The 26,596-nt window shown below is 37.5% G+C and overlaps 2 protein-coding genes across 2 annotated transcripts; both read left to right on the plus strand.

Moving 5' to 3' along the window:
- Positions 1-457: 457 nt before the first annotated feature.
- On the plus strand, positions 458-4,677 carry LOC579679 (parkin coregulated gene protein homolog). The gene is made up of 3 exons (XM_779781.5): positions 458-1,054; positions 2,886-3,068; positions 3,823-4,677. The coding sequence occupies exons 1-3, from the start codon at positions 698-700 to the stop codon at positions 4,123-4,125; spliced, it is 843 nt and encodes a 280-aa protein (XP_784874.1). The 5' UTR covers positions 458-697; the 3' UTR covers positions 4,126-4,677.
- Positions 4,678-11,432: 6,755 nt separating this feature from the next.
- Positions 11,433-19,596, plus strand: LOC579610 (neo-calmodulin). Its single transcript, XM_779715.5, has 6 exons — positions 11,433-11,575; positions 15,966-15,993; positions 16,625-16,768; positions 17,184-17,313; positions 17,801-17,916; positions 18,385-19,596. The coding sequence occupies exons 1-6, from the start codon at positions 11,573-11,575 to the stop codon at positions 18,417-18,419; spliced, it is 456 nt and encodes a 151-aa protein (XP_784808.3). The 5' UTR covers positions 11,433-11,572; the 3' UTR covers positions 18,420-19,596.
- The last annotated feature ends 7,000 nt before the right edge of the window (positions 19,597-26,596 follow it).

Genomic DNA, 26,596 nt, shown 5'->3' on the forward strand with positions numbered 1-26,596 from the left:
AAAAAGGGCAAAAAACAAATAGCAACTATTGTCTTTTCTATGATTTTGTTTTTTATACAGTTACTTAATATTTTATTTTTGGAGCGCAATTAAACAAACATTATATTGACATATCAATTATCTCATGAAAACAAAGAACATACTTGATACATTTACACATCGGACAAAGGTCAATTTATTTGACGTGTGAAAACAATTGATATCATCTTTGATATCAGCTTTGATATCATGATATATATTTGAATTAATAAGGACTTGATCAAATATTTAATATAGCAAGAGAGTGTAGGATAGAGAAGTGTGTTTGCAATGTGAGGCCGTTACTATGGTACAAGCCTTCACAACAAACACTCGGCGGGGTGTAGCATTGCGCAGATTGGTTTGCAGCATGAGGTATTAATGCAGCTATGCTATTTCATTTCAGCATACACAATGCACTTGAAGAAGTACTCTACGATACACAGGTAATTTCGCTATCAAATGCAAGCATTGCCCAGTGTATCCACAGCAACGTACACACAAGTGAACAGCAGATTGAAGCGCATTACGGCGACAGTTCCCCTACACATCATTTAGCCGTGATTTGCAAGGCTGTCTTGGAAATTGATTGAAAAAAACAAAGCCTTTCCGTGCATATTTTAGGCATTTCATCGTTAAGACTGAGGGATTGTGGTCTAATTTTGAAAATCCTGCAAATATGTCGACTCGTGCTATACGCATAGTGAACAGCAACACATCGGAAGTAACTACGCATCCTTGGAAATCGAAAAACCGTTCATCTCCATCCCCATGCTCGCAGACGACACGTAAAAATGGCGCGAAAAGGACTGGTGCTACGTCGCAATTCAATGGCGGTATCACGGGGAAGACAGTGCAAGCTACGGCGTTCTCTCCGCTTTCTAGGCGGGAAAATGCTGTCGTAAAACCTCCACCTAAGGCGGGTGCGTTTCAGGAAAAGCTCACTCAACCCTCCGACTTCAGCAAATTCTACGAACGAGGCGATTTCCCAATCATGGTGGAGCATGATACGAGTCATAACAAGATAGCATGGAAGGTCAGTATTGTTGTTATACGTCATCATTTTGATATTTATCTCACGAAGATGTAAAAACACCGCAAATTTCAAAATACATCAGTTATTCGCCGTGACAATCTTGGCTTATTTGATATACTGCTGACATTATAGTGAAATCATACTTATTAAAGTAATTTGTTATATTATTTTGTTATTTTAAACAAATCGTCGCCGTTTTCACGAACCGGCACAAGCCACCGAAATCCCTTCAAAATGTAGTTTTTATTTTTTTTGCATTTTTAGCATAAGTTATCAACAATCTTTCATCTCACCAAATTTCAGCATCCAAAACGCTTTAGTTTTTGAGATATCCATGGTTACACAAATGACAAAAACGACACACGAGCCAAAAAGCCCGATTCATATTTTCACGAACCGGCACGCGCCGTTATAAGTCAATGGGCTGTGCCGGTTCGTGAAAATATCTTTGCGCTTACAAGACCTAGACGACGCGACACAGGCGGTTGTGCCGGTTCGTGAAAATAAAATACGCGCTAAGACAGCGCGAGCGCTTTTGTCTTGCGCGTAAAGTTACATAGGAAAAACGACACAGTGGCTTGTGCCGGTTCGTGAAAATATTTTTGCTACGTAAACAGCAAAATAATATTTTCACGAACCGGCACGAGAGTCCAAAGCTTCGTAATATTAATAGTAATTGTCATTATGCTTAACAAATGGAATGTATAGAAAATACAGAATATTTTCCTTTCATTGATATGTATTTTGTGATATAAAATTTGACATAAGGCATGTTTCTGGCGAATTCAAAACGGGCTAAACGTAAAACGCGTTTTTCTCAGAATGTACTTATTTCGTTGCGCGTTGGGCTGTGCCGGTTCGTGAAAACGGCGACGAAATGGGAAATCAAATTTTGTTTGTTTACATGCATATTGACTTAAAATTGGCTAGTTGCTATAATTATAGTATACTCTTTGTGAACAGAATGCATTTTTGATGAGATAAATATTTGGTGTTGTTGTTACTTTAAAAGTGAACACTTTTTAAAATCATGTGCGGTAGTGCGTGGGCTGGTTCTCAACGAGAGTGAGGGGAAATATTATAAGCTCCCTCTCTCTCTCCCTATAACTTTCTTTCCTCTCATTCTTTCTCCTTTTCTAATTCTTTCCCCTTTCGAAGAGCTCCTTGCTCGGTTTGCGCAGGCGGGGATTTTAATGATGAAACCGTAGAAAATACTCAAGTACTAATCATTGCAGTCGCGATCAGATTATAAATTTTGCACCGTCTCCATGGCAACTTCTTTTTAACGAGAATCCCGCTGTGACAATTAAGGCCCTTGTTTGTGCGCAGACGACCGCATGCAACGATGAAAATACATGTTTTTTCTCCCGCGCTTCTGCCTCAAGGTGTTGTGAAATCAATAAGGGAGTTTCAGTTTACGAGTGAAAATATTTCGTTTTACAAAATGTCTGCTGGCAAATACTATGGCCCTGGTATACTGATTTGCCACTATATTTGTACAAATTGAAAAACTCAGAAAATTCAGTTTAACTTTTTGGCCTAGAATTATTACCGGGACGCAATTACATGTACTGTACATGAGAGGGAAATGTTGTTTCGTAGTTATTGTGGTGTTTGTTGTTGCTGTCATTATTGCGGTGATGTGGTGATGGTTTTTACTAAGCTTTCTCAGTTTGGGATTTGACGGGACACCCTTTTTCCTCCTTGGATACACCACTGACCTACTATTGCTTCTATAAGTTTTTTTTCATCCTTTCCCCTTTTTGTCTTGATAATCTTTATGCATGACAATTATTTTTTTAATATCAAATTTCCTATATCATTGTTGTAGGTGGAGATTGAGAAGTTGGACTTTCATCATTACCTTCCATTATTCTTTGATGGTCTATCAGAAACACGTCATCCATACAACTTCTTTGCTCGGCAGGGGGTCCATGACATGTTGACCCATGGAGGTCATAAGGTCCTTCCGGTCATCCCTCAGCTTATCTTGCCTATCAAAAAAGCACTTCAGGTAAGAAATAATAATTATTGATGCAAAAGTTGATCAACTTTAAAATCACAACAATAAAGTGATTGGTACTTCTAACAGATGAATATGCTTCGTTTTGGTCATCGGAAAGCTTAATAAAATTCTTTCCTGACAGAGCAACATCTGAAAGATGAATTCCATCTATTAATATTGAGATACCATACATGTACGTATCTGGTGACTTAATAGTTCTTTATCACAGGTTCTATATGTAAACCAATTTTAAAAGACTTCACGGCTATGAATTTTGACAGTGAAAAGAAACAGAGTTACAGGTATATACCTGACTATCAATAAATCAGCCTTACAAAATGGAGAAACTCACTATAATTTTCAATTGTTACATTTTGGTTCCATTTCCAATGAATTTGATCAAGTTTACTCTTATTTCGTGATGGCAAAGGATTATTTGATGATAGCAACCATACAATCATGTGTGATATAAAGATGCTCATGCTATTCTATAAAATTAATGATTTAACCTCATATGCATGGTTGCTTTCATTGCAGTGCGTGTTGTAAGATATTATGTGTCGTGTTTGGCACTGCAGGGGGGGGGGGGTGGTCAAACAAATTGATTAGAAAAAAACGCTCAATACCTTATACGACACTCTAGCTTTTTGTTACGCATGCTGTTGGTTGATGATCTTGATAACTTTAGTACCATTTTTTTTTTCGATAATGGCGATAATATTTTCCTCTTTTTTTTCTTCTTCTTCAATAAAACCTGTCACAGACGAGGAACGTAGATGTAGTCTGTGCCACCATGCGATTACTCCAAACTCTGGTCTTGTGCGACAAACACGTGGTGGGCGAGGCCCTGGTCCCGTACTACCGCCAGATCCTACCCGTCATGAATCTCTTCAAGAACAGGAATAAGAACATCGGTGACGGCATCGAATACGACCAGTGGAAGGGTGGGAACGTGGGCGACCTCGTCAATGAGACCCTGGAGGTGTTTGAACGCTACGGCGGACCCGATGCTTTCATTAATATCAAGTACATGGTGCCAACGTACGAGTCTTGCATCATGAACTGAGAGACGTCAATATTGACGCTGATGTATGTTGCGCATGCGTCATTCAACTACGCCAACATTTCAATTCATGATACCGATTGCACACGAGACATCATTTGCCTGACGGAAGGCTGCGTCAGCGACTTGATGCGAAATAGAAGGGTGAAATGTGCAAGTTTTCATTGCAAAATGGAAATTGCAAATATTGCTTTTGATTATGATGTGTATGGCTCAGTAGCATTTACAGCCTTCATAAGCGCAGGAAATAACGCAAATGATGCCTCGGGTGCTAAGGTCATAATACTTTACAGTAAACAATGGAGTTTGCAGATAATTATTCACGGCTGCACACGAAAAGTCAAAACAAAATATTACACGATCTTTAAATTGTGGGTGTAAACTCAAATATTTTCTTCACCAGTGTTTCGGACAAATCTAATATATTGCACTTGATCATCATCGCAATCCTGCGTCAAGAAGTTTCGTCTTTCCATTAGACTGCGTCTAGGACTGTCCTGTGCATTTATATGCCTGAATGTCATTGAATGGTGTCTCGTGTGTAACAGGCTTTTAGCAGCTTGACAGGCGTAAGCCTTGAACTATGTGGACCTATGGTTCCCTTTATTAAAAGATTCATTTTTGAAAATATGATTGTAAGACAAATTTAATGTTTGCGCCTAAAATTGAGAGTTTTCGGCTTCGTTTAAGATCCTTAATGTATAAGTCGGGTCTTCGTAATGAAATGATATATTTTTATTGGAAATATAAAGTGACTATAACGAATCTTGGCACAATATAACCAAAGTTTGAGAGTGGTAAGAAGTAGGGATGCCTATTTCTTGCCATGACCGGAAGATGTGGTTTTCTTTTTGAGGATTCTATAGCAACCGAGCTAGAAGATTTTCCAAATTTAATAGTACACAAAAATGAATTTAATGGTACACTGCATAACCAAAACATTGTGGTAAAGCTTTTGTTAATTATCTGCTGTACATCCTTTTCTCAAAATGTCCTTGTACAGTTTACAAAATACGATGTCATTGATTTTAGCATCTCACTTCGTTTTTTAGTGTGAAGATTGGGATGATAACCGGTTGTAATTTAAAAAGCATTATTGAAAAGCAGTTATTGTTGCAATATTCATATTTATTGTTTTAATGCCTCAGGTAAAGGATTATAGAATCGTGACATTTTAGGAATTATTCGAATTTTAGGAATGATGATGTTTCTAAAAAAAAAATCGTTTGTGAGAAGTACTTGAAATGTTGATTTTATGTAAATAGTTGTTCTCGATTAACTTAAACAGTGAGTTTTAGTAGCACTACAGTTTGTAAAACTTGATGAATTTGATGTGGAAGCAATGTGGTATATAATGAAGGCACCAGGTCCGGGGTTTGATCCTCATTCGGTGCTTACATTCTTGGACCTGGTGTTTTATCCAAGTTGCCCCCCTCTATCCCGTTGTAATGAATGGATACCTGGCAACCTTGGACCCTCGACAGAGCAGCTGTAATGACGAGCGTACCCTGAGTAAATAAAACCACCATTATTATTATAGGTTTAACCACATTGATATAAAGATGGGAAAACATATTTTGAACAGTGACAATGATAAATCATAATAATAATGATAATGATAAGTAACGTATTATCAAAGATACTAACACTGCATTCAACTTTTCTGTCGAATGATTTGTCCAAAAGCAAAGATATTTCCTGTGCCAAAGAAGATGAAAGATCACTGTTTCTCATTGTAGTGGTATTAACGTAGAATATTAAATGCATATTTGTAAATGCACAAGATGGTGCGGTTATTGAAGATATATATTTTTCTTGTAAATTATCTTTGAAAAGGTGCAATCCATCTATATACAACTCACATACAAGTCTTGAAGTTGATGTGGAAGGCCTCTACAGTTTAAAAACCTGGACTCACGAAGCGACTTGAATATTCGGGGTCTTTTATGGTAATTTCCGCATACAGTGCAATGCAAGATTATGCATGTTTCTCCGCGTGTATAATGAAATAGCGTTTAATGCTACGATGTATAACATCTAGTACACTCGTATAGATGAGTATGGAGTGGATGTTGCTAAATTGGGAAAACCAACCTTTCCCGATGTTTGCCCAACCTATATCAAATAAAGAAGTACATGTACGTTAGTTTCATGACTGTTTGAATTCTGGAACAGGTAATGTTGTCACTCTATAGGCACTTTGGGAAAGAAACAAGCATACATTCAGTGTATTACCTCATAACTTGATATTTTTTTAACTTACCACAATCAAAGTATATCACCTCAGCACATTGCATTATTGTTGAATTATCATTTTTTTACGACACGTATGTATTTCATTGAATACACTGTATTACGATGAAGATGTGTAAATTTGGGATTTTCTTCACTTAATAATAAATTATGTTGCCACCGAAAAAAAGCAATGTTGTATCCGCGTGCAGTTCATCGTTCATTAATGAGTAATGAAATTGTTCTAATATAAATAGAAAATATCATTTTCGGGTTGGTACAAGGTCCGATAGTTCTGGTGCGCTGGATATAAGTTTAATCCCTGTTATGTCAATGGGGAAAAGAACTTAGAAGGAGATACGAAAAACAAACAAAACAATTAAACTAAAATTCCAAAATACACCTACCCCTCGAGAGAATCGGCGGGGTATAGCCTGTAACTTTCACATATTTTGTTTAAGAGAGGGGAGGGGTGGTATTTGCCAATACAACCGTAGGCTACATAATATACCACCTTATTTTAAACATGAAGAAAACGACTCGATACTGGTTGTTAAATTGCATATTAGATTTTTTTAAATGTTACATAATATACAGGTGGAGAGAAAGAGAAACTGCGAAAAATACAATGTCATAGATGTAGCTTCAAAGAATATGATCGCAATTACTTTCGAAAAATAACTCATGGGCAATTTCAATACTTCTAGTGTGTAGCCTACCCCATAGAAATCAAATATGTATTTGTATGTCATTGCCATGTTCGCACATTTTAAAGTGTGATAGGCAAGGCCATTGAAATAGAGGTTCATTTTTTGAAAGTATAGTTGCGACCGTTTCATGCATAAATTTCCACTCAGGATGTGAGAGAACTGTGAGAATAGAGGGCTGTAAATATTTATTAGAATGATCCCGTTATGGCGCCATCTGTTGTCATACATTGGATGTTCTTTTGCATACAAGGGTTATAGGAGCAGGTGGATTGTATGACGGTATTGGAAAAATATTTGAAAACATCGTGAGGTATGGACCGAAAATATTACAAGTCACGCAAAATATTGAAAGAGAGAGAGAGAATGGAGTGAAATCATTTTGAAACATAACAATTGTGACTGCAGTGGTGTGCGCAGGCAGGTGTAGAATTGGCGCTTACAAAGAAAGGGGAGAGAGACAGAGAGAGAGAGAGGAGATAGAAAGACAGATAGAGAGACAGACAGACATAGAGAGAGACAGAGAGACAGAGAGACAGAGACAGAGACGAGGTGAGGGATGTTCTCCGGTTGGGGGAAGAGAAAGAAAAAAAAACAGTTTGCTTTAATACGTCTTGCAAGTATATCTCACTATGAAATTATTTAGGTCACAACCATTTCTGGATGGATAAGAAAGAATATAAATAATGAGACTTCAAGAATACGACACGATATTTCTTTGTATTATTCTCAGTAGGGAACAAGTATGTAAAGAAAAAAGAACGCTGTCTGTATTTCGTTTGAATAAATATTTTCTTTGGTATTCTGGCACTGTATTGTCTTCCCGTAGGTCCTTAGAAGTTATACTGACGTCATTGCATCCCCCCCCCCTCTCTCCCTCTCTCACTCTCTTTCTCTCTCTCTCTCTCTCTCTCTCTCTCTCTCTCTCTCTCTCTATCTCTCTCTCTCTGTCTATCCATAATATGACTCTCCCTCTTTCCATTTATTTCTTTCTTTCTTCCTCTCTTTCTCTCTCCCCCATTTCTCTGCATACAATTATAATATAATCTGCCATAGCCAGCTCTTTTATTCCGGAGGGCATGCAAGAGAAAAGAGTCGATAATGAAAAGGGATACGCTCAGGCGCGGATCCAGGGGGGGGGGGCCGAGCGTGCCTTGGCCCCCCCCCCCCGCAAAAAAAAAAAAAAAGAGAAGAAAGGAAAAGAAGGGAAAGTGAAAAGGAGAAAAAGGGAAAGAAAGAAGAGGAAGAAGAAAAGAAAAGGGGGAAGAAGGAGATCGGGGGGCCGAAAGGGCCTTGCCTCCCAGGCTGTTAACACCCCCCCCCCCCAATCAAAACAAATAAGAGAGAAGGAAGGAAAGGGAAAGAAAAAAAAGGAAAAGAGGAGATACTGGCGTACTGATAGGTGGGGGGGGGGGGCTTGGGAGAAGTCAAATTCAAACGTGGTTTATTTCTAATTCCACAACGGTGGATTACAAATAATGCTGAAATGACATAATTTCCGAAATTTTTCCTCACTTTTTAGTAAATTATACGTTTGTATGTGTTTCAGGGCTCAAATTAATTTTTCGTCCACGGGGGCTCTTCCCCCGAAAAAAAGAGCCCCCGTGAGCCTTCTCACGGGGGCTCTTTTTTATACAAATATCCATTTAATTGGTACCTATGATACTCTTCAATTATTTGCTATTTCATCATTATCATTTCAATCAGCATTTTCCCTCTTACAAATTTACAAGCTACATAGCTGTTACTGGCCTGTGTATATAATATACGCATACAACACTGATCTTTGTGATGTCTTTAACGTGACATATCTTCTTCTCCCCTTGCAAAGGAAAAAGAAAACATGGTCATTAAAAGGGATTAAGCGACAAATAATGATTGTGATTCAAACTGATGCGAATATTCGTTTGAATAAGCACTGCTATTCACCCGAAACTTCTTTTTAAAAACAACTTTTACAAATCTCAGCCATGCTTACTGAGTTGAGACGTTCCATTCAATTTAAAATACCCATTACATAATACACTTCTCCTAATCTCAAAGTGATCTTACAGCACAGTGGCAGAATTGCATGGCTGAGATTTGTAAAAGTCGTTTTTACAAAGAAGATTCTGGTGAAAAGCATTGCTTATTCAAAAAAATCCTTGCATCAATTTGAATCACAATGATTATTTGTCGCATGGTCCTTTTATTAAATAACCTTGTTTTCTGTTTTGTTTGCAGAGGGAGAAGAAGCTATGTCACGTTAAGAAATCATAAAGATCAGTTGTACATGTATTATGCGTATATACATATGATACCAGAACAAATGTTGATTATCAGAATGTCATTTTGGAATACCTCTATACAAATACCACATTGTCTTTAGTCCGTATCAGTATTAGTATGATCCAATATAAGGCTATTATTCTTTATTTAATTCAGTATAATGCTTTTCCTCAAAAATAGTTTTGCTATTTTTTTAGGGTCGAGACGCTAAGAAATGGTTTCAAATGTACATTACACGAACCCTGAACCATTGCAAAATGATGGTGATTCTCTCTCTCTCTCTCTCTCTCTTTCTTTATTTTAATTATGCATTATCAACTACATATAAAGCAGCAACCAAAAACTTAGGGTTATCTGAGAAAGGTGAAAGTAAGAGTTAAAAAGAAAGTCATGCTAAAACGGCGCTTCACTTCCCACCGCCCCCTGAAAAAAATAAAATAGATTAGTAGTCCTCCTCTCCAGAATCCACCTCCCCCCCCCCCCCCCGCTTTAATATCACATTTTCACTTGGCAGCCCAAGGGGGCCGGGGGTGGGAGGAGGGGGTTAAACCCCCTACCCCCACCCCCTGCCGTAGATCTGCCCATGTTACCATATCATTCCACGACATTTTGGTCTTCCTCTTCTCCTCAAAAGGGACTTTTAGATTTGCGTGGACGTGGACGTGTTACGTCCTTTTAAGGCACTGGCAATCACATGTGACGTCCTTTTAAGCAATGGCAGTGCCTTAAAAGGAGGTCACACGTTGCAGTCCACGTTCTCATCGTGCAAATCTAAAAGTCCCTAATATTGATTTACTGGTCGAGGTTCATTATTTGCTGACAACGAAAAACTTCTCCAGGCCATGACCATGTTTCTGCCCTTGCCCGATCGCCTCCAGCTCCAGCAGACATGGCGCAGCAGCGTGCACACGCACCGCTACTAACGGCGCAGTAGGCCTATAACCACTGCTGACGGCGGCACTGCACTTTTCTTCGTTTTCTTCCTCTAATGATTAAATGAAACGTAAAAGCTTCCGCGCTTCGCGCGGGAGGGGGGGGGGGGGAACCTGAATTCAGACGAGGATTAAGAGTCGAGAACTGTACAACGAATCGTTTTCTTCCTCTAATGATTAAATGAAACGTAAAAGCTTCCGCGCTTCGCGCAGGAGGGGGGGGGCTGAATTTAGACAAGGATTAAGAGTCGAGAACTGTACAACGAATCGTTTTCTTTCTCTAATGATTTAATGAAACGTAAAAGCTTCCGCGCTTCGCGCGGGAGGCGGGGGAGAGGAGGGGGGGGGACTTAATTTAGACAAGGATTAAGAGTCGAGAACAGTACAACGAATCGTCTTCTTTATCTAATAATTTAATGAATCGTAAAAGCTTCCGCGCATCGCGCGGGAGGTGGGGAACCTGTATTCAAACGAGGATTAAGAGTCGAGAACTCTACAACGACTCGTCTTCTTCCTCTAATAATTTAATAAATTGTAGAATTTTCGGCGCTTCGCGCGGGGGGGGGGGGGGAACTAAATTCAGACGAGAATTATTTCCGAGAACGGTACAACGAATCGTCTTCTTTCTCTAATAATATAATGAAACGTTAAAGCTTGGGAGGGGGAAACTCCCCCCCCCCCCGCATTACGTCACTGTTGGTCACCATTACGTACCAATATTTGGCTCGCATAATTTCAAATTTGGGCCCCCCCCCCCCCTAAGAAATCCTGGATCCGCGCCTGGATACGCTTTATATTCTCAAACTGCCTCTATAAAAGTATAACGATTTGGGGGGCTTTTACATTTAGACCCTCTTCCTCTTTACTTTACTGGCTTAATATGTTTCCCTGTAGCTTGGACAATACAATATGCTACACGTCTGGCGAGCTCTTTTTATAATCTTCCGCCATAGTGGTATTTTCTGACAGCCCCTCCATACAATACCCACCGACTGCAACCCCCCCCCCCCCCCTCTCTCTCTCTCTCTCTCTCAACTAGGCGTGAACCGTCTACGCACTGACATTGGTCGGTGAACACTGTCTGCCGATGCATACTCCATTATCGTTGAAACGTTTTCCATCAACCGGTCAATGTGAACGTGCCCACCGATGAATCATCAGTCGATAGCATGTATTGTTTGAGCGAGGACACGATTCTATAGACCTTAAAACACACGAAGAATAGCATCATATACACCATTTCCTACTTGGTTGTCATTTGGAAAGGTGCAATACTGTAACCAGCTCGCAGACAGATACATACACATTATCATGGTAAGTCCTTTTGATCAGTTTACATTTTTGGCAATTCGTTCATAATGATTCAAGCCCCTATCAGGCATTTGCAAGCCCTTTATCTGAAAATTTATCTGTAGCGGCAAGACGAGCCTATATGAAAATATGTGCAATATTTTAAAATACTAGGTGGTTTTCTTTCTGTAGGCTTTGAAGCCCTCATTTTGTACACAACAAATGGAGTGAATAAAACGCTGCCAGTTACAAAATTCAAATTTGATAAAGAAAAATGACTGTTATTTTGCTAACGATGAATATTTTTTTTCCTACCATACTTTTAGGAAAGATTTCAATTATGATGTTTTTACAACATTTTTGCCCTTTTACAAGTTTTAACATTTTCACAATACACGCTATTCCCTGTAAAACCCTTTAAATGAATTAAAGTAATTATATTAGCTTCAATTTACATTAGGCATAGACCTATCAACTATTTTGTAGGGAATCTATGAATATAAATCTTATTAAGACAATGCCAATGTTTGTTCTTAATGAAACATTTGTGTTTAAAAGATAATAGAGAATGAATGGAAATCTTGAAATCACCCCTGTAGCTATTAAACAATTTCTCATTTACTGAACGATTAATTTGTTACCTGTCGTTATTGTTAAATGTTATAAAATGATAGTAACTTTGCGTTATATACAAGCAGTTTAAACAACTTATATACCATTTTCCATTCGTACTATTTGAAACACTAAAACATTAGAAAGCAGTTCGATTAATCGAATTATAGGTCTAATGATTAAAGATTAAGGGGTCTGCTCGCTATTCATAAAGACCGCTATTTATAAAGGAACGATAGATAGCGGTCCTTATGAACAGCGAGCTTGCACCAAAGGTTAAACCCTAAACCGCTTATATAAAGGATTTGCTTCTCTAAAATAGACGGAACTCTAGACCGAATAACAAGCATGTAAATGGGGAAGTAACCTTAGATTTTCCTTTATTTCTTCTTCTTCTTTTATTTCTTTAGTAACTTATTTTATTTATATATTTATTTTGAGGGTGTTTTATTAAAGAGAAGAAGGAATGTGATCTAATTTGATTTAAACCTTTTACATGTTTTTTTCTTCAAATGAGGAAGACAGTGTTCCATAAACAAGAAATGCCGGTACAAAATAGCAAACAAATATTATAAGCAATTGTTCATCTATTTTTTTTTTTACTCCAAATCAAAAGGCATATCAAGATACTGATACTGTGGGGGGGGGGGGGGGGAGATCATTTTCCCAGAGATTGATGTAGATATCACGTATCTTGGCCTTCAAACAGGGTGGGGTCTATGCCAATTTCACCCTATACTAGAATGTTGGATACGCCAATGAAATCTGAAAACTAATGAGATATTATATTTGGGGGAAAAACTTTAGAGTAAGATATTTCCCCAAATAATAAAATTTAAATTGTTCACTGCTCCCCGTACGACAAGTGCACCAATATTTATGGGAACGTTTCTCTTCGAATGAACCTAGACGGAAATAAGTTTGCTTGAAAATCCCAAATTTGTTTCCTTTAACGTTTGTAATTATGTGTCTGTGAAATTTCGCCACCTGTTTCAGCTGGTACTCGTGCTAAAGGCTAAGTACTCACTAAGTACTCATGGGAGGCGTCACGTGGGGAGGGGGGTCAAAGGGGAATCATTATAGAACTATCAAAACAATAACGACAACAGCAAAAAAGTAACAAACACAAGTAGGGAATCCCGAAGTAGAAATCGACAATTTAACATGAATCTTTGTAACCGGAAATTCGTATGAAACTCCTTTTATTCTTCTCAATGAAAACAATATACAGTTCATTAGTTTGATAGCCTTAGGGATTTTCAGTGTAAACACGGCTAGTGAGGGACTCTCCCCTTGTTTCTTGTTTCCACTGAACGTGTTTGATTAGAATGCTGTTGCCGATCGTTAGCAAATAAGTGATAAAACCTTATCAATTACAAAGTGCAAGCTGATTAAAACAGTTATTCTGAATCTGCAACATTCTGTAATTGTTTAACCAATTCAGATCAGAATAGATTGACATTAATAACATCAATTATGAGGTCATAATTATCCTGGCCTTTGGGTCGCCTCTATTTCATTTTCTTACATAATTTACCCTAAAAAATATCATGAGATATTTCTTAAAGCTTGAAAAGCATACGTACTATCATACAAAATATGTAAATCATTGTGTTATAATCATAATGTATTCTTTCTATTCTTAAATTACTATCAAAAAGTTGTTATTTAAAGGGCACTTATCATCAGTAATGCCAATCACTGTGTAATAATACAATTCTATTCTTATAATTATGATCATCAAAAAGCTGTAATTATGATTGAACTTAGCAATCCCTCATACTATTTATTCGGCATTGAAGCTTGAAAGGCATTCAATTCGATTTCCGTAAATCACTATCATGCTTCATTAGACAGCCATTATACTCCCATAATTTCTGCAAAACAAAATTGTTCACGACCTTCGCTATTGTGACGTCTCGTATAAACAAATAATGGACGGTATGAATTGTTAAGGTGTTCCTAACAGTTATTTAGGTACATGCCATTGTAACACGTTTTATTAGACCTACTTAATTTGCGTTGCATTATTAGTTAAATCGACAAATTTGCAGTCGCGAAATATATTATGTTGTCTCATCAATAACGAAATAAAATTAATGAAAGATCAGATTCTGCAAAAAGGGTGCTAAGATCATTCCAGAATTCGTTAAAGACTTGAAAGGTAAAGAAAAGGGGTGCACAGGTTTCGGTTCACCTTTTACAAAAGGAACACTCTGTATCTGTAATTTTTTTAATGCGGAAAAGCCAAACTTTGGTAAGAATTAATTCATCAAGAATTTTTTTTTTAATAGCAAAGCTCGTATAGCTTTATAAATATGATAATACAAAATAGAAGTTTTAAAAGCCCTTTTATTTTGTTATGTTGTAGTCCGTAACTTTAAGTTGAATGAGTGAATATATTTGATTTATTTTCCATCAGAAAATTGATGTTCCTGTTATAAACATATTCCTATAATAAAACGAATCCACTCTTGTTTAATTATTATACGCATGGTTGAATCCATATGTTTCGCATTTTGTAAAACCATACCAATCTTATGATAAAAAGTATTCTGGGCCTAAGATTTATTCAAACCTCATGAACCCATAGACATGTATTTACATCAATGAAAATACATATTTTCCCTAAATGTAAACGATACAAAATGTGTACATGTAGTTAGAATTGAATAAATACAAATAAGTTTTAGAAAAATGCATCATAATGATCTGATTACGTCCATACCTTTGACGTGACCAATTTTTGTGTGAATGGTTGAAAGCGAATGCCCATCATATTCGGTGGACCAATGCTACGCAGACAATAGTTGACATAACTTGAACACACTACCCTGCAGTTTACTCAGTAAACAGAGAATGACTCTTCTCGAGTGCCACGCCCACTTTTGATATTGGCAAATATGCACATACACTATTATGAACTCTCTTACTAGCTAACCCAGTGTTCACGACAGTGTTTCCCTTGTGCATGGGAACACACCGAGAGGGATAACAAAGCAAAAGTCAATACTGAAGGTGTATCCTTAAGTGACGTCATTTTTCATTGGGTCAAACAGCACTTCCCTTTTCAATATTCTATTCATAAAATGAGGTTGAGAGTATCTATATATGAAGATAAATTTACTGGTACTCATTACTGTAATAATTCATTTCGTTCTACCTCACCAGTTCACAATACACCAATGCCTATAACTTGTAAATACCATGCGCTATTCAAATTGTATCTAATTTTTTTATTGTCTGTATTATGATCACTGATGAAGCCAATAATGTTTTACAAAAAAGGCCGATCAAAGAATTCCATAATCAGTTGAAATATAAACAGTTCTACTTATATCATATTATAAGGAATGATAATGGTAACAATCATAATCTTGTAATAGAATGATAATATAGCTGCAGTAGATGAACAAGTACCATTTCAGTACATGTCAGGGGTTTGGAAAATATCGAGAAGCCAGGAAGAGAAAGAGAAAGAGTAAGTATATTATTGTGGTTATTTACTTTGTACCATTATGTTGTGTTGAATGTATTTCCTATTTTGACTTATTAAAATAATAAATCTTTCTGAACTAACTTCCCCCTCCCTCTCTCTATTCTCTCTCTCTCTCTCTTTCTCTCTCTCTCTCTCTCTCTCTCTCTCTCTCTCTCTCTCTCTCCCTCTCTTTCTTTCTGTCTCTCTACTCTCACTCACACTCTCTCTATTCTATCTCTCCCCTCTCTATCTCTCTCTCTCTCTCTCCTTCTCATTCTCTCTCTTTCACCTTTGTTTCTCTCTTTCATATGCACATCATCCCAGTCGAAGCCAACAGAGAGCCAATTGAAAGGTAAGATTTCATACCCCCCCCCCCCCACACACACACACATAATATACACTTTCTCCTCTGGTTATCATGTTGACATTGTATGTGCATTGGCAGCATCAGGATTCTTGGGGAGGGGGGGGGGCAAACATGTAAGAAAAAGACAAGTAAAGAATGGCCGGGGGTATCATACTTTGTACATGGACAATAATTATTAAACAAGCAAATATATTCCATATTTGGCTGATAGAGTGAGAGTGAGTGAGTGTGGGTGGGTGTGTGTGTGTGTGTGTGTGTGTGTGAGAGAGAGAGAGAAAGAGAGAGAGAAAGAGAAAGATGGAGGAGAAAAGGAGAAAGAGAGAATTATAAGGGCGCACGTGCCCCCTGTGCACCGCCCCCAACCTCCACTGCTGCGGACTGCAATTTCGAGACCAAACGACAACTGATCTAAAAAGAGAACTGGATTAATGCAAATAATTATATAGATCAAGGAAAATTTGTCTTTATACTTTAATGATTAAGCATAGTAGAGAGTCCATGCGAGGATAAGTATAAGGTCAAGTGAGACAAAAACGTGTTTTTTATAAATGATTCATTTTTTAATGATTTTGATTTACCTATTTACGACTCTATTTTCAACCTCTACTCCACCCAGAGTTTAAGGAGGCGTTTGGTCTTTACGATAGGGATAATGATGGCTTCATCACAACAGATATACTAGGAGAGGTCATGAGGTCATTGGGGTCATGTCCGACGGAAGCGGAAGTGGAGGAGTCTATCAACATGGAGGACCCACATGGTAAGGGAATATATTAAATTCAAAGAGTTCAGATGGACATCATTATTGCTCGATTTGTTGTGTTTTTTACAACAGCGCTTGAATCGAGAAATTCTACCGATCGGACACCTGCAAATTAATGCTTGATAAAGATATTTTATTCGTCGCCAACATTCTTCTCCCTTTTTCTCATAATTAGTCTTTTCCATCTCATCCTTCTTCTGTTTTTTCATTTTTCTTTTTGTTCTTTTTCCTTCTTCTTTTCCTCCATTTCTGTATATACCTTGTCAACATGATTATGATTATGGTTGTTTTTGTTGCTCACGTTGTTCTGCTCTTTTCCTCCTTTTTGTTAATCTTATTCTCTTTCTTATTCTACTTCTTCTTTATCCTTCCTATTATCCATCTGTTAATTGTTTCCTTACACCCTTTGCAGGTAAAGGTAAACTAGACTTCAACGTGTTTTCTCGGATAATGGCACATCACATCAGTCAGTCACAGGTGGATCCTGAAGAATTCCGAGATGCCTTCAGAGTTTTTGATAAAGATGACACGGGAACACTTAGGTAGGTCTATTATGTCGTTATTTCCACCATTTTGTTTAAAAAGCATATTGTTTATGCTGTAGACAGATAAACCCCCTCCCCCCTCCACTCCACTCCACAAAAAAAAGATAAGGGAAACACTGTAGATTTGGTTGAAGAAAAACTTGAACTAGTCTTTGGCACCCGGTGCGGTTTTTAGCACTTACATATTGATCTATGTATACAAAAACACAACTCTGGTTACTATCGATTCTACACTTTAAAGCAAATGCGACGTATAGGTGTAAACATAATATTGTCATAGACAATAAATAATTACCCGTAGTAAAATTATACTACTAATTAAAAGTAAAGTTCAAGAAACAGCAAAAACGTATTTTGATACAATCGAATCTTTATTGGACAGTCTTTTGGCCTAGAAACGTAGTATTAGGCGCATTATAAATGTGAGCTATTATTATTATTATTCCATAAAATCTTGTTTTATTGTTTTACTTTGACCAATCAGCGCAGCGGAGTTACGTCACGTGATGACAAGCCTTGGTGAGAAGTTAACGGATACTGAAGTAGATGAGATGATACGAGAGGCGGATGTAGGCAGTGACGGCAGGATAAATTATGAAGGTAATATAGTCCATCTAAACATCTTTATTATTAGATACAAGGCTCCATGCACCACGAACGTGACATTGATAAATAGTAATATGGCATGTCTCTTTTAAAGTACTTCTCTGTTAAAGATACTATGTCCCTTTTGCATCCAACATCAAAATCCGTAGAACTTTGCAGGAATTATGAATATGACATGTATGTCCCACCCGTGAAATTTAATTTAATTCCTTTAACAATGATTGTGTTGCCTTTGAAGGTTATGTTGTATATCAGCCAAACTATGAAATATTCATTTTTATCATGAATCCATAGGTTAAATTTTCCCTTTAATGACAATGACAAAAATCATTTAATCATGTTATATTATCTAGGATACTGTTGCCAAATGACTGCAATAATAGCTTCTGACTATTAAATATAACTGTTTTATAAACAACATTTACATTTATTTTTGTTCTCTCCTGCCTTTTCTCATTCCAGAATTCGTTCAAATGATAGCTCAGACACAACAGTGAATCCAACAAGTTCAATTAGAGATATAAACACCTTAGTCTTTCAGGATAAAGAACAGTTACAGAGTCCTGAATCTCGTCTTACTATAACAAGTTGCGATCGATCCAGTTTGATCGTAAGGCCTTCAACCAATCGCAAACTTAGAAGCTTTCATCTCTTCACTGCAGAGTTCTGGGCCCCGTCTTATAAACAGTTAATTTTTATCGTAACTTATTTGTGATTGATTTCATTCACAACTATGTAAATTAGAGATAGGAGACTGTAAACTTGCGATTAGTTTGAGGACTTGCGATTGATGTGGATCAATCGTCCAGAATTATATTATGTTAAATATCTGTTAATAAGACGAGATTCTGAATGGGAAACACATTTTGGCTGCGTCTTTAATAAGAGTGTGCAATGATAACAAACGCTTTATATTTCTCATAGTGCTTTCTAGGATTGAGTAATTAGAGTAAAGGAAATTCCAAGGATAGTAATATTTCAAGAATAAGTATGCCAAAGTTCTCCAGGACACTATTGAAAATGAGCGACGACATTTTCATTTTGCCATATTCTTGCAGTAACAGACGACAAGAGAATCCATAGCTAGTGAGGTATTTCTGAGCGAATCGGCATAGCGCCATCTATAGAAACGGACAGATAGCTTTGTGAATCATTTTTCATTATTCATTTTCCCAAACATCCATTATGATTTAGGCCGGGTTCAGTGGGAATATTCGAACAATCAATTCAATGGAAGATATATTTGCTCGATACTTATGTCATATCATGAAGACAAACTATGAAGTTTCGTTTTATTCATGTTTCTAAATTCTTTTAAATGAAATGAAATCTACGAATCAATCAAAAACAGCAAGAATAACGTGATTATGCTTGTTGGAATAATTGTGTCTTTAAAATATGACAATATTTTGATCTCATAATGTTACTTCATCACTGAATATTGTCTTGATTAAAAGTGTCTCTGTATTAGTGAAAAACTTGAAAAACCTTTCATCTGAAATATTGTTGATAGCCAAACTAACTAGAAAAATCATTTAAAAAGCAATCTAATAACAAGAAATGCATTGTATGTATGCCTATTGCCGCAGAGTGATGACGTTTATTGAATGTGAATTTATAGCGAATATTATTTATGTAGTCAATGTTAATAAAAACACTGAAAAGGTCACACAAGAATTGAATGAAATTTTCATTATTTAAGGTTTTGAATGATAGTAACTATACCGTAAATACATATATAAAAGATAGTGGCCTGTGCTCTCACACCCCTCCCCCATTTTGAAAAAGAGAAAGAGAAATGGAGAGGAGAGAGAAAGGGTCATAAAAAAGAAAGGAGATAGAAGTGAAAGGAGAGGCACTTCCAATGGGAGTATTGTTAAGTAAGACATATGCCACCAAGACCCCCATTATTATGCCACTCCCTCCACAAATGGTGGTTCACGTTTAAGCCCCTGTATTTTCACCAATATAATCATTATCCGATTAATAAATAACCTGGCCCTACTTTCACAATCTGCATTTTTTTCAAAGCGTCGTAATTGTAGTTATTCCTAAAATTGTAGTTACATGTACTTATTAATGTTACGAGCTGAATAGTAAAACATTGTCTTACTATAGGTTTAATTTATGTGTTGCCACAACATTTTGTCAAAATCATGAATCCTTGATAGACTTCCGTTGTTTACCCACATAATAGTGACATTTGAATAAATGACATTAATTCTCCATTCAAGGAAACACGGATTAAATCTCAATGCTTATGATTTTCAGAGCAGGAAATGCTTGATAACTGTTAACAGTCCAGTTATTGGCAGGGAAAAAAAAGACATCAACGTTAACATGCATTTGCAGTGCAGGGAGCATTAGATAAATACCCCGAGCATTCAAGTACCTCTCCTCTAGGCCGCCCAGCTTACATGCGATAGAGTACATTTATTAGAATAAGGGTAGCAAACGACCAAAAGCGCGCAATCCACTCAATTGCTCACGTTTTATATACATCCGGATGTAATATTGTTGCTAGGCAACCGGTATGACGGCATTGCGATGGGAAGAGTAGCTGGCATATGGTAGGATTGCAAGATCGCGGAGGATGAGGAGGGAGAATGGTGGACAGAGAGGCAGTGGCGGGTTAAAGGAGGCACGGGAAGGATACGTCCCCCGGCCCCTTCCCCTCCACCCCGCCACAAGAAAAGGGAGGATGAAACGGGCTAATATGTCTTGTTTCTATTATCTATAATTATTCTCATTATTTATTTATTCAATTACTTTTGCTTGTCAGAGAAAAACAGGCGCATCACAAAGAAGATTATCTTTTATTGCTTCTTATCACAGGAATTTTAGACTGTGCCCCCCCCCCCCCCCCCCACCAGAGAAACCTGGATCCGCCACTGAGAAGCGAGATATGGTGTTGGGTAGGATAAGAGGATGATACTCGTTCTTTTGTCCCATAGGTTCTCTTGAGAGGAAATGTTGAGCATTTTTTTAACCAGAGGCGATTAAGACCTTGCATAATGCGGCACTGCAATTCATTCACAGACACATAACACCACACCAGGGAGATTGCGAATGCATGGGCTATAAATAAGGTGAAAATCAATCGCATTTTACTACAAATTACGAAAACCTTCAATTTGATGTTACGAACGGAGGAATAATAATCCCCAGTGTATTAAGGCAATGCATCAAACCACATTTGATATCAGTTCAAGTGTCCTTTCATTTGAAATAATAATCTCATGAAACTGATGACAAACATTATAATGCGTGGAAAAAACATTGCAAAATAGTATAGAATATCACTTTTGTTTTAATAGCTTACAGACAGAGTGGTGTTCAGTTGTGGATGTTAAGGGGGCTGGGGATATTTGCTCCCCCATACTTTCCAAAGGACCCCTCCCCCTCCCCTAGACAAAAGAAGAAAAAATGTGCTGCGCCTCTTCGGAATGGACATTGTCATAAAAACAGTGACAACCGAATCCCAGCCCGGCACTAACGTCCTTTGGCAAGACATTAATCCACATTTGTCGCTCCCCACCCAGGTGTAAATGATTACCTGGCAATTGCGCAGGTAATAATGGTTGCAGGGCCAGCAGGAAAAGCAGTGTCAATACTGATGTGGCTACACTCGGGGTACATAAGACAAACTTAATATTATCATTATTAGTAATTGGAGTACTAGTAGTAGTAGTAGTAGTAGTAGTAGTAGTAGTAGTAGTAATAGTAGTAGTAGTAGTAGCAGTAGTAGTAGTAGTAGTAGTAGTAGTAGTAGTAGTAGTAGTAGTAGTAGTAGTATTTTCAATAATTATTTTTTATCATCAATATTGTTATTTGTTATTATTATTATTATTTATCTGTTTTAATTATTTTTTATTGTCATTGCTATTATTATCATCATAATTATTTTTATGACAAATAGTCATAACATCACTATAGTAATCACTCTGACAGACAGCAGACCACCGTAATGAGATTGATCATATATTACTCTCGATGAATAGGGAAGAAAATATCGGACATAGCAAATATTCAAGCTATACCAGCAACAACGTCATCAAAATGGTAAAAGTGGTGTTATATTGAATAAACCTCAAGCCACAGTAAAGGTATAGTCATAATGTTTTGCTAGAATGCAATGAAATATGGAATCAAATATCTTGCAGTATTCACCCATGCGTGAGAACAATTTAGAAGCATAGTAATATGAAGCAACAATATTCAGAAGCTCTAGAGCTGTTGTTTGCATGCTATATTGAAAGTACCAATAGCCATTCGAATGCGGCGCCTTTTCAATTCCTGAAGATTTAAGGCTGTTGAGATTATGGCGCGGTAAAACACCGGGGAAAAAAAGAGAGAAAAAAAATGGCAACTATATTAAAAAATGTGTTTTTACTCAGCTCTGTGTTATAAGATATGTGAAGCGTATAACAGTTCATCATTAAAAAATCGCCGTGTCAAATCTGGACGAGCATTTTAATAGTCTGCATGCAATTTGCAACTCTAGCGATCTCATTGCTCAGTGATACAAATAATTACTTCCTATTTGTCTGACAATCCACCCCCCTCCCCCCTCCAAAGAAGAAAACATATTTAAAAAGTTGTCCATAGTCGTCAGTTTCATGTGTTGTAGCCGATTCAAAGACGAGGATGTATGATCGTCATATCTGGAAGTTCAAGTTCAAAGTTCAAATTTTATTTCCATTTTCAACAAAACCAATGTAAATTATATACAATAAATAAATTACAAACAACACTGTACAAAGTATACAAAAATAATTATGCAAGAGTCAGGAGCGCCAGGAGTGCCAAGTCTGACAGACATAAGCGCTATACAAGAACCCACTATTATTATTATTATTATTATTATTACATGTTATTTTTCTTTACACAACAAAACACATTTGATCAAAATCTATTCTTAATTAAGTTACAAGGAATTATAAGATGATAATTATCATACAATCTAAATCAAAAAGTGTGAATGAGTCTAGAAGGAGGTGGGGTGCGAACAAAAAACATGAATATTGTTTTCGTGACACGGATGCTTTCACCGAATGCTGTTTGAAAGTCATTTCGATTGCACAGCTGCGGGGAGGAAGACGAGCTCGGTTACCTAATGACGTGGTTTATTAGATTTCGTGAATGTCACGTGCACGGTAGGTGGTCGCGGAACATCGTATTAATGACGACAGTACTAGACTTTATAATGGGTAGAGGAGTTATAATACTGATTCGTATAATCATATTTCAGTAGTTCTAAAAATATAATGATTTTTCTATGTGTGCTTTATCCAATAACAGTGATTGACCCCTGTTTTTTTACCAAAAATGTCATAGGTTAAACTTCTAAACGACCAGAATTCGGATTGCCTGTGAAATCACATATTACATATTTCTGACTTGGATAAGTTTTGATGTATAAGTGATATTTCATGGAAGGCTCTCACGTCCCTAAAACTGTTCTAATAAGATGACCTCAACTCAATGAGCTGACTCAATTAAAACGTGGTATATATTAAAGATACTATGTCCCTTTTGCAGCCAACCTCAAATTCTGTAGAACTTTGCAGGAATTATGAATATGTCATGTATGTCCTATCTGTGAAATTTAAACGTTAGCAGTGTCCTCATATTCGAATTATGCAAGGAAACCCGTTTACTTGCTAGACTTCACTGTCAGACACTATTGAGTGACTGACTGGCTTTTTTCTTCTTTGGTAATAACATACATGAAAAGAGTTGTAAAGGGTACATAAGCATTTGTCTACATCAATAACCCACTTCTTGTGATGGTCAAGATTAAACTGATTGAATCTTTGCGCAGCATAAAACGTATGACCATTCGGTACAATTGTCTGAAAATCAAGACTATTACTTTTGGGCTCTGTAGCCCTAAAGTCGATTTGACAACTAATAGTCGTTATTTTCCCACTTGTAGATATTTTCAAGCCCCACCATTTTTAGGGAAGTTCTAAATTAGTATTATCTTTCAAATGCAGTTGGAATTTAACTTTTTCATTTTTTGGCCTGCAAATGGGACATAGTACCTTTAAGAGAGAATGCTTTTAAAATTCCTTCTACAAGGCATTACTCCTCATTACCAAGTCCCTCCGAGAGGACTTAAATTCGTCGGTCCCATGGTTGCTTACTTACAAGCAAACACATGCTCTCTTAGCAGTCAGGTAAAAACAAACCATCAAACCATCAAGAAAGATGAATTTGAATTGAAATACTCCACAGTAGATTCTTTTCAATGTAGGCCTAAATAGTTTAGTAGCAATGATAAGATCCAATACGAATCAATTATTTGTATATGGAGACTGGTTAGTCATAGGAATCATTTATGTAAGTGACCTACTTAATACTACAGTCACAAAGGTTCGTACGAACGATAACTTCGTACGAATCTCCCTGTTTTTCCATTGTCTTCCCGAATTTCCATTGTCTGAAAATCGTTCGTACGGCGTTCGTAGCAGTACGTAATGGCATTTGTGACCGAGGCTTAACCCTCCCCATCCTGATAGCAAACTTTAAACAAAAATTGTACTCGATTGTAATGTCAACGTTAATGAGGAGAAAGAAATGTGATGAAAATCCCCCACAATGGCTTGATATATCATTTTAGAACATAACCAAGATGTAATCTCTGATAATAATATTGATAAGCTGAGAAAAACGCAGAAATTTTCTTCCAACATAATGACGGTAAAATTGTATCCCTGAAAAGTGTATATCGTTTTGGAATGACCTCTCTTATCTAAATTATGTAAAATGTGATAAAGTTTTGAATATGAGTAATATTAACAGCTCAATAATTTATGCTCGTATTCCGTCATTTTATGTTGAACTTTTCCATAATGCAATGGCACTGAGTGATTTTCTATAAAAATAAAAGACTCTCCCAACTGCTCTTTCTGTAAAACCGAGTCATAAACCTTTACATCTTGTTATTGAACGTGACAAATTGTCCTTCCAATAAGCCTTTCAAAAGATTCCAATGTATTTCAATGTTGTCAAAGTATTTTGTCTTTCTATATTGAGCACTTTAATTCTGTCAGCGAGAATTGGCTTATAGGCTGAGCACCGATAATGGCAGATTCGTCCCCTATTTCATTTCCTTATTCATCTGGAACATGGATATAGCTTAGCCACCTACTTGCTTGCCCAAAATAACTCAGCCCGATTAATTTTCCACACATCCGATTTTCCACCGAGCCCCATGCATCATTATGCCCGCTGCAATATGATCGTGCCTTGCGGATGAGGAGTGACGTCATCGCGACGACCTGTTCGAGTGGCTTGACCTAGTGTAGTTGTGCAGACCCTTTTTTGTTGATTGGTGAATGTTGTATGTCTCAAGTCTATGAAGTCATGTAAACGCTCTTTGATTTTGTAAGTAGGTTAGTTCGTGCATAACCAATCGTAATAGAGCGGTATGTCACCCCTCCCTCACTCCTCTCCTGTCCCTCTTTCAACGCCTGAGGAAATGCATGCAACTTGTAAAAAAATGCATGGCGCCCATTCTGAGAGGGGATGGGTATTCCGCCACTGTTCATTTAAGAATCTGGAGCTACGGAGATAGATAGCACTGGAGAAAATTATCTACAAAGCTCTTTAGAAACCTATAGAGACGTTATATAATAATGTTTAAACAAACGGAATATTAATTAATCACATCATTTCCATTGCACTAAAATTATTTTTAAAAGATAGAATTCAAGTCTCGAATTAATGACATGGAAAGTACGTTCCGAAATATACCCCCCCCCCCCTCCTTTTGTATTTGAAAGATATAAACGATTCTCAACTGACAGAGATAAAATATTCCTTGGAGGAAATCAATGCCGGCCGCGTCTGCTGAGGTACTCCACAAGGTATGTTCGGGGCCCCATTTGACCCCTTTTAACCAAAGAAATGACCCACATGCATGAACCCCATGTCAATGGGGAATAGAATCCCCGTTTGACTACCTCTTTTCCAAGAATCGTACCCAACCGCCTCATAAATCATTTCCTCTTTTAGACAGTGCATCAATTTTGTTCACAGTCCTGTCTGAATTGTAAGACTACAACCGATCGTTCGCCCGCTATTCGCTGTGCGCAGACGATCCCCTCAGCTCAGTCAAAGAGAAAAGCCATCTTCATTAGATGCCGAGTTGTTTACTGAATATCACTCGTACATGATCGCTGTGGCGTTTTGCTCTTTCTCTAATTTGTCATTCTTTCTCAAAATTACATCTACCAAAATCATCACACGCACATGACAAACGACCCGAAGGTTTACGCGTTGGTTAGCGCCGGTTTGGACATCTCGTAAGGAAATTGGCGTTTTCCATCTGTTTTTGAGAGTTCATCTGTGATAAGAGGGAGGAGAACGAGGAACGCATCACTAAGGAGGTCATCTGACCAGGCAATCCGTTCGTTGCTTTGTGCAGAAGGACTCTGATTGTGCAGAGAGCCTATCTGTCTAGCTAGCCACGCTTATAGAGGACAGTGCAGTAACCACGTCTTAAAGCCATGGCTGTGTCTACTCCAAAATGGCTGCTGGTCGGCGGCTTTCTCGTAGCGGCACTCGCCATCATCTCATCCCGGGGAGCGTGGGCGGAGGGAATTCGGGCAGCCGACGCCATGGATGCAATCAACTCGGGGAAACAGCAATTCTTGCAGGGGCTTAG

Source organism: Strongylocentrotus purpuratus, unplaced genomic scaffold (assembly GCF_000002235.5).
Source record: "Strongylocentrotus purpuratus isolate Spur 01 unplaced genomic scaffold, Spur_5.0 spur5_scaffold_9, whole genome shotgun sequence".
Taxonomy (NCBI): domain Eukaryota; kingdom Metazoa; phylum Echinodermata; class Echinoidea; order Camarodonta; family Strongylocentrotidae; genus Strongylocentrotus; species Strongylocentrotus purpuratus.